Genomic DNA, 13,816 nt, shown 5'->3' on the forward strand with positions numbered 1-13,816 from the left:
CACATGGTCAAACATATGTATATTACTTGGTCTAGAGGAACTTCAAGAGCAAAAATTAAAGTAAAAGTTCTTGATGCAGAAAAGGAAAACAAATTTCTTAATTAGCTGTGTATAATCTCATATATTACGCTACCGTGGCTGTCCGTTTGTCTGACCAGGATTTTAAATCACCTGTAGCTCGCAAACCATTTAAACTATTGACCTGAAATTTGGTACACATATACTATGTGATGTCCACTATCCACTTTTGGGGTGATGATTGACCTCCTAGGTTATTCCTTTTTTTATTTTATTGTATTGCAGAATCAACTCTCAGCAGCAGCCAGCAGGTAGGCCATACGACACATGCATACGGGGGCCGTTCTCACCTTCGCTGTCATTTCCCCTACCTCTTCATTTCTTAAATCATTCTTGAGGCACATTGAAGACTTAATTGCCAGCTTAAGTGAAAAATTAAGGAAAATGACTAAGTAATTGAAGCACAAACACTGACTTAATTAGTTTTAATGTGAAAAGATGCAGACGAAAGAAGAGAAGCAGCGGGCTGCTAGTTTGGAGAAAAGAAGAGCTGCTCAGGGAACAGCAAGCGCATCAACCTCTGAGCAAACGAATGCTAAACGTACAGAGAAAGACTATGAACACTATGAATGCTCAAGTCAAGTGTACAGTATTCACTGCACGTTATTGTGCCGTGCACCATTATTGATGAAGTATATTCTGTTTCGATGTTATTTAATTCAATTAGGAGCTACTTAAATATACAAGTATGAGCACAGAAACACATTTAAGCATACAAGTTACGTATAGAATGTAAGCATAAAAGTTATTTATCCATATTCTCATCCTTTTGCCTTTGCTTTCCATGGATGGCAGGACGTGATGTCCTGGCTAGTATATTGCATAGCAGCATAATGCTGGAAGAGAAACACTAATTTAAGAGATTTACAAATATTAACATCAAATCTAACATTATGGTGTTTTTTCAGACTGTAATACCTGTAATAGATTTTCAAAACACGAGAAATAAATAATCACATTAATCCCACAAAATTCTCCCTTCATACAAATGAATTAAAGATGAACTTTTTATAAGAAGCCAATCCAGTGAATAGTTTAGCTACAATATGTTCTAATAGAATTGATAACATATGTAAGATCATATTAGGGAGATTGTCATGCTTTCCTCTGATTTTTTTTAAACAATTTTACTTAATTATGGTAGCAAGTCTTTTGTGGTTGTGAAAGGAAAGGCTCTGTTTCTTTATTTTCTGACCATAGTATAGTGGACAAGCAGGAAATGAAAGAACTTTAAAAAAATAAAATTGGCAGTTTAATTCCTTTCTCCGTACTACTGTGTGACCCAAAGAAAGTCACTTGACTTGCAGGTGCTAAAGCTGTACGTCAGTTTTGCCCTCAGATGTTACTTTATGTGAATTCTTCCACTGTTTTTCTCCATAGTACTGGTTTGTGAATTCTACCTGGAATCCACCTCAGATTCTAATTAATGTTTTTCTTATTAGAGCATCACAATACCTTAAGGGAGATAGACTTATTTATTTAAAGTGGATTTGTTGAATCACATCAGATACTGTATATGTTTTCAGCTGACTAAAAATGAAATGTATCTTGCACATTTCTGTGCTATTATGTTTAACTTTTATCCTATCTAACACACAAGAAGCACCGTGTAAGTTACAGGGAAAATTTGAACTGAGTGGATTATACAAAAGTGGAGATATTATGCTTGGAGGGATATTTGTAGTTAATTTTAAAACAATACCTCCAGAGATAGACTTCAGATCTAAACCTGTACAATGGAAATGTGAGAGGTGAGTGATTCTAAAGAATATTTCTCCTATATGCAAATTAATTTTGGGGGACATTTTCATGCATACTGTATATGCAATAGACCTGTAAGTTAATGTTAACTTAGGTACTTTTTATTAGAAATTTAAATGAAAGTCACTCAGTTTCAATAATTGATGATTTTGGGGGAGAATTGTGCTTAATTCTTCACTTTTACTAAAATCAAATATGATGCCTTTTTATAGACAGTTGTGAGAACCGACAATGGAGACAAAAGTATTGCATTAATGTCCAGCAATTTTGTTTTAATTTGTAATTTTCAGGGAAATGGCATTAATTTTCTTTTCTATTCTTTCTCTCTTAAAGTTTTGAGTTCTCTGTATTTCAAAAGGCACAAATTATGGCCTTTGCCATTGAGGAAGTAAACAAAAGGACAGATCTTCTTCCTAACATAACACTTGGGTACCAACTATATGATAACTGTGTAAGCTTACCAGTGTCACTGAGAGTAGCAACTACTTTGATCAGTACAATGGAAGATGTGGTGCCTGACTTGAGCTGTAATGGACCACCTCCAGTTGTCGCCATCATTGGGGATCCACTTTCAGCACATTCCATTGCTATTTCAAGAATACTGAGCCTTTTCCAGATGCCTATGGTAACGTCTACCAGTGCCTTTCCAATGCACATACAAAAAAACCAAAAACATTTCTTTAAATAGTGCCACTCTTTAACAAACATCTTAAGGCATTTTAAAAGTACAGAGCTATGGCACAATATTTAACACATATATTTTCATACACATACATATACATTCAGTTACTTAACATAGTATATATCTTTTATAAAACATAACCTGTACTAGTGACTAGCATTTAGGAAGGATATTATAATTTGGATAGGATATTATAATTTGATTAACTATTTTTCTTTTGAAAGATTACAGTATATACAGTATATATCAGGCATTAATTTTGTGTAGTGTGTACATGCATAAACTAGAATGCCCTGTAGATACGTTTTCCCTAAAATTTTAAAACAGTCAGAATGAAATGAATGCCTGAAAATTAAAGAAGTAAACATTTTGAATTATTTCTTCTTTTTTGAGAACTGGCATAATGCAGGAAGGAAACCAATTAAACGTAACTGCTTTGCTGCATTTCCGTATCGCAGACAAAAATTAATGTATTATAAAATATTTTTCATGCTGAGCATTATAGCAAATCACTTTAGAGAGATGTTATTGTATAATATATATCAAAAGGTAGAATCTAAAATATTGTTGGCCACTCATGAGCAAGCAAGCACAGAAATTAATCTGTTTGTGTGTGTTGTATAGCACCTGTTACATTTAATTACTCATATGATCAACTCTCAGAAGTTTAATTCTCTGACACACATTCATCCATCCACATTCTCACCTGATAATCCAAGTGGAAAGTGACAAATCACACAGTTTGCACAATTAACTATGTAAGTTACATTTGATCCTACTGTACAACCTTTGTTAACCAATATTTTAGTGTGGTTTCAGTTCTAACTCGACACATACAATACTATATTTTTTCTTTCTATAAATGAAATGTGTTTTGATTTTTATTCTTTTAGATAGATAGATAGATAGATAGATAGATAGATAGATAGATAGATAGATAGATAGATAGATAGATAGATAGATAGATAGATACTTTATTAATCCCAAGGGGCAATTCACATACTTCAGCAGCAGCATAATGATAAAAAACAATATTAAACTAAAGAGTGATATAAATTCAGGTATAACAAACAATAACTTTGTATAATGTTAAAGTTTACTTCCCCGGGTAGAACTGAGTTGTATAGTATGGGGGAGGAACGATCTCCTCAGTCTGTCAGTGGAGCAGGACAGTGACAGCAGTTTAATGCATAGTATTTATTTTTGAATATCTTATTTTTTCTACCCTGCTGCATTCAAGTGCCTAATCTGCTAAATTAACACTATTTGTTTCAGTCACAAAGACCAGAACTAAGTTTCTAATGATTAAATTGAAATAAAACATCTTTATTTCTTGAAGTATATTGAGCAGATTAGAAAACTCCATGAGTGGGTAATGCCTTCTTGACTTTATGAAAGAACCAATTACCAAAACTAGTATTTATTTCAAACTGTGGCATTTAAAAAATGTTATTCTTGTTGGTTAAAAATACCTATTTCAGCATTTAGAAATTCTATCTTTTACATAAGTCGTTGTTTATATAAATATATATGTAGCATATAAACATGTACAAACATACAATACTTTTTTTTTCAGGTCAGTTATTATGCCACCTGCTCCTGCTTAAGCAATAAGCAAGAATTTCCAACATTTTTTAGAACTGTTCCCAGTGATGCTTTTCAGGTAAAAGCTGTGATTCAGATAATCAAACGCTACGGATGGACTTGGGTTGGTGCTATTGCAACTGATGATGATTATGGGCAATATGCAATAAAAATCTTTCTTGAAGAATTCCAGAAGTATGGATGTGTTTCTTTCATAGAAACAGTTCCATCTGTCACGGAAAACAATATTATTAGACGCATAGTAAAATCTATCAAGCAGTCAACTGCAACTGTTATTGTTGTGTTTTCATCAGAAGAAGAACTGAATCCATTAATTAAAGAAATAGTTCGACAGAATATTACAGGCAAACAATGGATTGCAAGTGAGGCATGGAGCACTTCTTCTGTAATAGCCATTAAAGAAAATTTTGTCTCATTCGGTGGAGTCATAGGCATTGCTATTCGCAGGGGTGAAATTCCTGGACTTCAGGATTTTCTACTGCAAATCCGCCCAGATTATGACCTCAGAAACAATCTGATAATTCATTTTTGGGAAAAAACTTTTAGTTGTAAATTTTTAGAAAATGAAAATACAACAAATGCATCCAGAAATGACAGTTCTAAGGTCTGTACAGGATTGGAAGATATAACCAGCACTTACACAGCTTACAATGATGTCTCAGAATTAAGATCTGCATACAATGTGCATAAAGCAGTATATGCATTAGCGCATGCTCTTCATAATCTGATGAACTGTAATGATGGATATGGGCCATTTGAAAATAATACATGTGCAAATATTAGAAATGTACAGTCCTGGCAGGTACAGAATAACTTTCTCAGAATTCAATGTATATTATGTGCTGTTAGTAAATTAATTCTACTGTTTCTTAATACTTTGAAATAATTTTTATAACGAGTCATTAACAAACATTATACATTGCTTAACAGATTATTAGTTCTTAAAGTATGAAATGGTAATTCATACAGTCTATTGGTAATACTTTATAACATTCATTAATTATGTCCTTAACAGATATAGTATTATGCAATGCTTTTACAAATTATTTATTCATTAGTTGCATAGTGTTTTGTAGTATCTGATGCAAAGTTGAATCTATTCATCCATTGTCAAGGTTTGCAAAGGTTTATTTTAGTGACAATAATAAAAGTTACTATAAAGTATTACTCATTATTTGTTACTGCAAAGATCCATTGAAGTTTCTTTGCTATGTACATCAAGGCAAGAGACAATAAATAAGTACTATATGTGTGTTCTCTTTTATTTTGCTTACGATCTCCAACATTTTAGATACTTAAACTAAAACATTGTAAAGTTAAAGTTAATGTCAACAAACCTTCAATAGGATATACTATAAATCAGTTTCAAGAAAGAATATCCAATATGTTTCATAGTAAATCTATATTCTCTGGGCTTATTATACTCTTCAGTGATGGACTGTATTTAATTCTCAAATCAATTAATCTCCGATTACTGAAGTAAATGTGATACTATTTTTTCCTAGCTTTTGCACTATCTAAAGAATGTAAACTTCACAAATCATTTAGGAGAAAGAGTGGCTTTTGATGAAAATGGAGACCCACTTGCAATTTATGATATAGTGAACTGGCAGCAAGATTCAAAAGGAGCTGTTAAAATTAAATCCATTGGCCTTTATGATGCTTCATCCACTACTGGTGATGAACTCCTAATCAATGAAGAGGATATCTTTTGGAATTTTGAATATGGATTGGTAAGACTGTATCCTCCAACACATGTAGTCCAGCTCAGGTTTGTGGGGACAGAGTTGATCCCAGCAGTACTGAGTGCAATGCAGGGACCATCCCTGGACAGGAAGCCAGGTGGTATATAATAAATTGTATTACAAAGTAATTAGGAATATTATGCTTTCAAAGGAATTAAGTGAAAGTTTAAAATAAACATGAACAAACTGAACTGAATTTAATTAGTGACCTAAAAGGAGCCAGCTTTAGAGGAAGATGGCTCACTTTCTTAAGTAATATCTTTGATTTTTTTCCTGTAAAAATATTTAAATGAATATATAAATATTAATGATATATATTATATATAACTTTACCTGCGTTTGTGTGAATACAAACAAACCTATTATACATGGCAAAGTCTTACACAAGTCAGACAGACAAACAGGATAGGAGCATGTGAAGATACAGCGCACTGCCGCGCTCACCACATGACAAACCAACTCAGGATCCCAGAATAGGACCCAAGTGCAGCCATGCAACGGGTGACACCTCAGCACCACACTAGTTCAGATGGAACTGTGTGAGGTTTCTTATGGTGGCTGGAGTGCCAATTCTGCAACCAACCCCCTAGGCTTTTCCTTCAGGTTGGAGGGCCTACATGCAGGGCTGGATGCAGATTGACATCATACCCAGGATAGAGCAATTGCAGGTTAAGGGCCTTGCTCAAGGGCCCAAAGAGACAGAGGGAATATAGGAGAAATTAAATGTTTAAGCATTTCCTGAGGACAAACTTTAAAATTGTTTTAGACAAACCAATGAAAAATTGTTAACTAAGTGTTCAAAAAGTTAAACATCTTGAATGATAAATGTTCAGAGTTTATGAACATAGGTAGTCCTATCTAGATTTGATAACTTTAACCTGCTCTGCATGTTTAAACGATGACCTGTTTGCCATGAAGTCAAGAGTAAAGAATGAACTTGATTAGGGTTATTCATTCATGTTTTCTCAGCAACAGTTAACTTTGGTGAAAAATTCTAAACATCCTAATGTTTAAATCATCATATCTTGCTGTGTCATCAGCATACACATGTGAACCTCTGCTACTTGGTGACTTCATTCACTTCTACAATAAGACAAATTTTTAATGATTAGGTTTTTCTAGCTTTGTCAGTTTCTATTGTTTATTTAAAAATTATGATTCAATAAACTAACATGATGTTTTCTTCTTACTCCATAAGACCAGAACAAAGTGACATGATACAATTCTCATAATTTATATTATTAATACTGAGATAATGAAAAAGTGTATTCATAACATTTACTATTCTAACAATAAAAAGACAATGCTGAGCATTGATAATATTAGTGTATTGTATAACTGGACAAAAGTGAGTAGAATTGTCACTTGGTGTGTGGATTAGCAAAATCAAATCCAACCACAAACCGACATCCAGTTCAGGGGTCATTCCAGGTTGTTGCCCACTACTCCCTTGACAGGGTCCAGTTCCCATTAAACAGTTACTAGAAAAACTGTTCCCAGAAAACAGATGCATCCAAGAAATTATGTATTAATTTTATGAAAAAAAACATTTGTAAGTATTATATTTCATGTTACTTGCTATCTTAAACAAACAAAACAGTAGGTTCTTTATGAATCTTAAATATTTCAGTAATGCAAGCAAATCTAAATGTTTCTTCATAATATTATTTTAGCTACCAATATCATTTTAAACTTTCAATGTTGTTTTCTGCTGTGAATACAAATGTGTTGTGGACATTGTAGGTCTTTTTTTTAACAATGAGTATTTCCCCAGAACTGTTTTTTATATTTACATATACTAACTAGGAAGAGGTAAAAATAGAATTGTTTGCCCATAAATTACTTTAAAGAGTATTCCATGTAAAAAAAGTTTCTGATTTACCGATTAGTAATAGAAATGTGCAATAAGGGCTTGTCTATGGAAAACTATCTAAAAGAACTATCATTCAGTAAAATGCACTTTGCCCTTTCCTCTTTTAATTAAAAAAATTATAATATGGGGAAAAAGAAAATACAGTACAGTTTATGTTTTAGGGTGATGTTATGCATGTTTTAGAGGAACTGTGTTCTCTCTCATTTCTTCTCCTTCTGTTTTTCCTCCAACGCCCAGGTTGCTAAGTCTATCTGCAGTGAAAGCTGCCAACCAGGAACTCGGAAATCAGCTAGAAAAGGCGAGCCCTTTTGCTGTTTTGACTGTATACCGTGTGCAGATGGAGAAGTAAGCATCGCATTAGGTATGTTCTACTTAGTGATCTGAAAGCTAGTACCTATATTCTGTATGTATAAAATTAAAGAAAAATCACCCTTTCTTCACAGGTAAAACCCTGTTTCCAAAAAAGTGCAGTATAAAATGCAAGTAAAAATACAATGTGATAATTAGCATATCATGTAAACCTTATATTTAATTCAAAATAGTACAAAGACAACATATCAGATTTTGAAACTAAGAAATATGATTGTTTTTTGAAAAACATATGCTCATTTGGAATTTGATGTCAACCAAACATTTTAAAATATTTGTATTGCATCAACTCTTCTTTTAACAACACGCTGTAAATGTGTGGGAACTGAGGAGACAAACTGCTGTAGTTTGAAAGTGAAATGTTCTCCCATTCTTGCCTGGTATAGGATTTTAGTTCCTTAATAGTTTGGGGTCTCTTTTGTCCTATTTTTCATTTCACAATGTGCCAAATGTTTTACATGGGTAACAGGTCTGGATTATAGGGAAGCCAGTTTAGCACTTGTAGTCTTTTACTGCTGAGCTGTGCTGTTTTAATATGTATTGAATGCAGTCTAGTATTATCTTGCTGAAATACTCTGAAAAATATGTTGTCTGTATGGCAGTATATGTTGCTCTAAAACCTGTATATATGATTTAGTATTAATTGTGCCCTTCCAGATGTGCAAACTACCCACATACTTTGTGCACTAATGCAACCTCATGCAATCACTACTGCTGGCATTGGAACTGTGTGCAGATAACGAGCTGGGTGGTCCCTTTCCTGATTAGCCTGGAAAATGTGGCATTCATGATTTCCAAAAAGAATTTAAATTTTTGATTCCTCAGACAAAAGGATATGTTTCCACTTTGCCTCAGTCCATCTTAAATGAGCTTGGGCATAGAGAAGGCAGCGTTATTTCTGGGTTATATTTATATATGGTTTCTTTTTTGTATGGTAACATTTTAACTTGCATTTGTGAATGTGGCAACAAACTGTGTTCACAGACAGCGTTTTAAGGAAGTGTTGCTGAGCTCGTGCAATGATTTCCACTACATAATTGTGTCTGTTTTTAATGCATTGCCACCTGACAGCCCAAATATCGTGGCCATCCAATATTGGTTTTCAGCCTTGTCCTCCTGTATAGAGAGAATTCTTCAGACTCTCTCAATCTTTTAATGTTATGATGTACCATATATGATTAAATCCCTAAATTCTTTATAATTTAGGTTTAGGAACATTATTCTTAAACAGTAATGGCACACTGCACAATAATGTGCAGCGAATACACTTGACTTGAGCATTCATAGTTTTCAACCTCTTTTTCTGTACGTTTAGCATTCGTTTGCTCAGAGGTTGATGCGCTTGCTGCTTCCTGAGCAGCTCTTCTTTTCTCCACCCTAGCAGCCTGCTTCTTGTCTTCTTTCGTCAGCAACTTTTCACGTTAAAACTGATTAAGTCAGTGTTTGTGTTGCAATTACTTAGTAGGTTTTCTTAAATTTTTCACTTAAACTGGCACTTGAGGCTTCAATCTGCCTCAAAAATGATTTAAAATATTAAGAGGTAGGGGAAGTGACGGCGAAGGTGGTAAGGAGAAGAACGGTACCCATACACATGCACCGCATGGCCACCCAGCTGGCTGCTGCCGAGAGTTGATTCTGCAATAAAATAAAATAAAAACAGGAATAACCTTGGAGGTCAATCATCACCCCAAAAGTGTATAGTAGACGTCACATAGTATATGTGTACCAAATTTCAGGTCAATAGGTCAAACGGTTTGCAAGCTACAGGTGATTTAAAATCCTGGACAAATGAACAGCCACGGTAGCGTATTATATATAAAGATTGATGAATTATGTAAAAATACCAGGCACAGTCTTTCAGAGTTGTGAACCCTTCCCACTTCTTTCCCTCTGAGAGACTCCATATTTCTGGGATACTCTTTATGCTCCAGTCATGTTACTGACCTGTTGCTAATTAACCTAATTGGTTGTGAGATGATCCACCAAGTGTTATTTTAGCATTACACAACTTTTTCAGTGTTTTGTGGTCATGTCCCAACTTTTTTCAAAACGTGTTGCTGGCATCAAATTCAAAATGAGCACATATATTTTTATAAAACAATAAAATATCTCATGATTCAACATTGGATAGGTTGTCTTTGCTCTATTTTCAATTAAATATGAGTTTAAGTGATTTGAATTCTGTTTTTATTTATGTATTACACAGTGCCCCAACATTTTTGTTATATCACCTTTATCACTGTTGTTAACATAACTCTTTACATGAATGATGAACAACGTATGAAGTATAAAATGTGAGAAGCATCACTAAATACAACGTATATAGAAAGGTCAGTGCTTATTCAAATAACAATCAATGATATTCAACTGATCCAACAATCTTCCCAGAACCATGCTCTTACTGTACAAATATACTGGAAAACAGACATTTTATGCTTTTGCTGCATGGTGTATTATATTTTTCCACTGAATATTTCATTTTAAGCAAGTTAATATTAATATCTAATAAAGACAGACTAAGTCAGTTTTTCTCATAGCTTGTTCAATTCTCAATGAAGATATTCCATGCAGTAATAATGTTCTTACACACCACGTTTGATTTACTATAACCTGCCTAATTTATGTAACAGTTTAGAGGCATTTAAAATTATTACCTATGTAAACATTATTCAAATATTTTAGCATTGATCAGTCTGAAGTAAGATTTCATTGCTAGACACACACAAATGCCCTGCTGCAGTCACTTAGATGTGTGTTTGTGTGTGTGTGCTGTACTGGGCAGACTACGTTTATAAGTTCACACATACATCATCATTTATCTCCTATAAACTTTTCTCTGAAAGAACAAAAGGATCTTAAAAACAAGCTTTCATAGGCAGCTTTTTGCTAGTACAAACCACAGAAGGAGACTGAAGGGTTTTAACATTGCTGGTGGATTATTTGTCATAAATCAATGTATAAGCTAAGGCAACAGATAAAATTAAGCAAATGTGGATTAAAAGCAGTTTTGAGCTCATACAAATATGGGCATAACTAACTTATAAGTCAAGAATGCTGCATGGCTATGTATCCTTTGCACTCATCCTTCAAGATTGTAACACCCTCGTACTTCAGCCACTACACAGCTTCCTTCAGCTTGCATGATGGTATTTAAAAAATAAATATTTTCATCTTTTCCAGATTCCACAGAATGCTTCAAATGCCCAGATGATTTTTGGTCTAATGACAGAAAAACTGAGTGTGTTTTAAAAGAAATTGAGTTTCTTTCATATGACGATGCAATGGGGGTCACCTTAACCACAATCTCTGCATTTGGAGCTTGCTTATCATTGAGCGTGTTAATTATATTCATCCACTACAGACATACCCCAGTTGTAAAAGCCAACAATTCTGAACTCAGTTTCCTTTTGTTGGTGTCACTAATATTGTGCTTTCTTTGTGCTTTGTGCTTCATCGGAAAACCTTCAAACATTACCTGTATCCTCAGACATGTTGCATTTGGAATCAGCTTTGTTTTATGTATTTCTTGTATTCTTGTAAAAACTATTGTAGTCATAATGGCATTTAATGCTACTCTGCCTGGTAATAATACCATGAAATGGTTTGGTGTTACCCAACAGAGGGGTACTGTTTTGATTTTTACCTTAATTCAGTCTGTTGTATGTACTATATGGATGGCCATGACCCCATCAATTCCAACAAAAAACACTAGGTATCAAACGGCCAAAATTATCTTTGAATGTGACGTTGGGTCTGTGACAGGATTTAGCTGCTTGCTGGGATACATTGGACTCTTGGCAGGTGCCTGTTTCGTCTTAGCATTTCTTGCAAGGAATCTGCCAGATAATTTTAATGAAGCCAAATTCATCACTTTCAGCATGCTCATCTTTTGTGCAGTGTGGATCACTTTTATACCTGCTTATATTAGCTCTCCGGGAAAACATACAGTAGCTGTAGAAGTTTTTGCTATCTTAGCTTCAAGCTATGGTCTTCTTTTTGCAATATTTTCCCCAAAATGTTATATTATATTATTTAAACCTGAATTAAATACTAAAAAAGCTCTCATGGGCAGAGCTGTTACAACAAAATAGAATGTTGTTTTTTACAATATTTCAGAAAGTATTGAATGAGTAAATTACACAAAAATAACAGCCTAACAAATCTATACAGTATTATCTAAACACCAGTCTGAAGTTGTAAGCCTTTTATGAATAAATATTGCAATAATTGTTTTTTTTTCTGCCTTTTATTGTTTATTTATTTTTATTCTCTAGTACCCATATGCTTCAAAAAATAAATAAATAATTTACTCTTAATTTACAATATTAAACTATTGGTTTTATTTGAGTAAAAAATGCATGCATCATGTTGTCTCATTTGTCAATATGTGAAATAATAGCAATTTATGGCATGAGTCTCTGTGTGAAGAAAAACCTAAAACTTAAAAAATGTATCTCTAATCTGTGTTTCTTTGGCCTTGTTGAAGAATTAATTTTAAAGTAAGAGCTGGAATATCCTTCATTATTTTAAATACTTCACTCATATCACCAGTCAGTCTCTTTGCTTAAAACTGAAAAGGCTCTGCTTCAGGTACAGGTTTTCTGTACTTCTCATATCGCTAGGTCCCAGAATCAGCCTAGTCGCTATTATATCGACTTTTATTTTTACCACTCCTGTGTCTTTTTGGTAATAGAAAGACCAAACCAGCACACAGAACTCCTCATAAGTGCATTATATATCCATCCATCCATCCATTTTCTAACCCGCTGAATCCGAATACAGTGCATTATATATAAGTTAGGTAAAACCTCCCTTGATTTGTACTCTACACATGCAAACTAAAATTTCTACTTCCTATATGTAACACTTTACATTTATTTACATTAAATTTTACCTGCCACAAATTTCCTTCTCTCAAGAGCTATCTGTAGTAAGTCAACCAATTCTAGATTATCTGCTATTACATTGTGATTTAGAAAAATCAGAATGCTTACTTATCTTAATTATTTTCAGTCTTATCAAGAGCACTCCCAGCTCTAATCAGTGAGGAAAATCACCTAATTCTATGTTAAAGCCAATTCTGCACCCATCTGCATGCTGCTCCTTGGATTCCCAATTCTTTTTAGTTTTCCAGTATTCTCTCAGGTGGTAATTTATGAAAGGCTTTCTTAAAATTAATATGAACAATATTATCGTGCACCTCTCTGATCAGATTTGAATGCCTACAAATGGAAAAGGCAAATGCTTTTTTTTTCCTGAACAGAGATTGGAAAAAATAAATGTCATAAAATTTACAAAACAAACTGACTTCAAAAACGTGATTGTCAACCAAATAACTAAACAAAAACTTAGTCAGAATACTTTTTTGGAAAACTGTGAAGCAAAAAAGTCTGAAAAACCAATACAAGCTCTCACAAACTTTTAAGTTTTTATCCACAGTCTCAGGTAAGCAGGAAGTGCACAGTGCTGACCTTTATACCACTGCAAAGGTTTCTTCTTATTTAGCAATGTTACGGCAATGGCAATAAAATGGAAAGAACGTTTTGTTTATCAAACATATGGTTACAATTTAGGGCTTTGTTTTCTTTTGACTTTCATCTTATTACCTTCTAAGCCTTTTGTAATTGAAGAGTTTGTTTCCAACATGATAAACACTCAGTTTTAACTTTGTGTTTTAATCAGTGAAATGAAACACTCAAGGGT

General features: G+C 33.6%; 1 protein-coding gene across 1 annotated transcript; it reads left to right on the plus strand.

The window, feature by feature from the left end:
* The first annotated feature begins 1,614 nt into the window (after positions 1-1,614).
* Positions 1,615-12,204, plus strand: LOC120518220 (extracellular calcium-sensing receptor-like). Its single transcript, XM_039740901.1, has 6 exons — positions 1,615-1,829; positions 2,173-2,464; positions 4,098-4,928; positions 5,632-5,859; positions 7,982-8,105; positions 11,294-12,204. The coding sequence occupies exons 1-6, from the start codon at positions 1,615-1,617 to the stop codon at positions 12,202-12,204; spliced, it is 2,601 nt and encodes an 866-aa protein (XP_039596835.1).
* The last annotated feature ends 1,612 nt before the right edge of the window (positions 12,205-13,816 follow it).

This window comes from Polypterus senegalus, chromosome 1, assembly GCF_016835505.1.
Source record: "Polypterus senegalus isolate Bchr_013 chromosome 1, ASM1683550v1, whole genome shotgun sequence".
NCBI classification, from domain to species: domain Eukaryota; kingdom Metazoa; phylum Chordata; class Cladistia; order Polypteriformes; family Polypteridae; genus Polypterus; species Polypterus senegalus.

Excerpts from the sequence above, each read along its gene's own strand:
- LOC120518220 (XM_039740901.1), top strand. The coding sequence starts at position 1,615 with ATGAAATGTATCTTGCACATTTCTGTGCTATTATGTTTAACTTTTATC. Across the intron at positions 1,830-2,172 it reads GTACAATGGAAATGTGAGAG|TTTTGAGTTCTCTGTATTTC; the intron begins GTGAGTGATTCT and ends TCTCTCTTAAAG. Across the intron at positions 8,106-11,293 it reads AGAAGTAAGCATCGCATTAG|ATTCCACAGAATGCTTCAAA; the intron begins GTATGTTCTACT and ends CATCTTTTCCAG.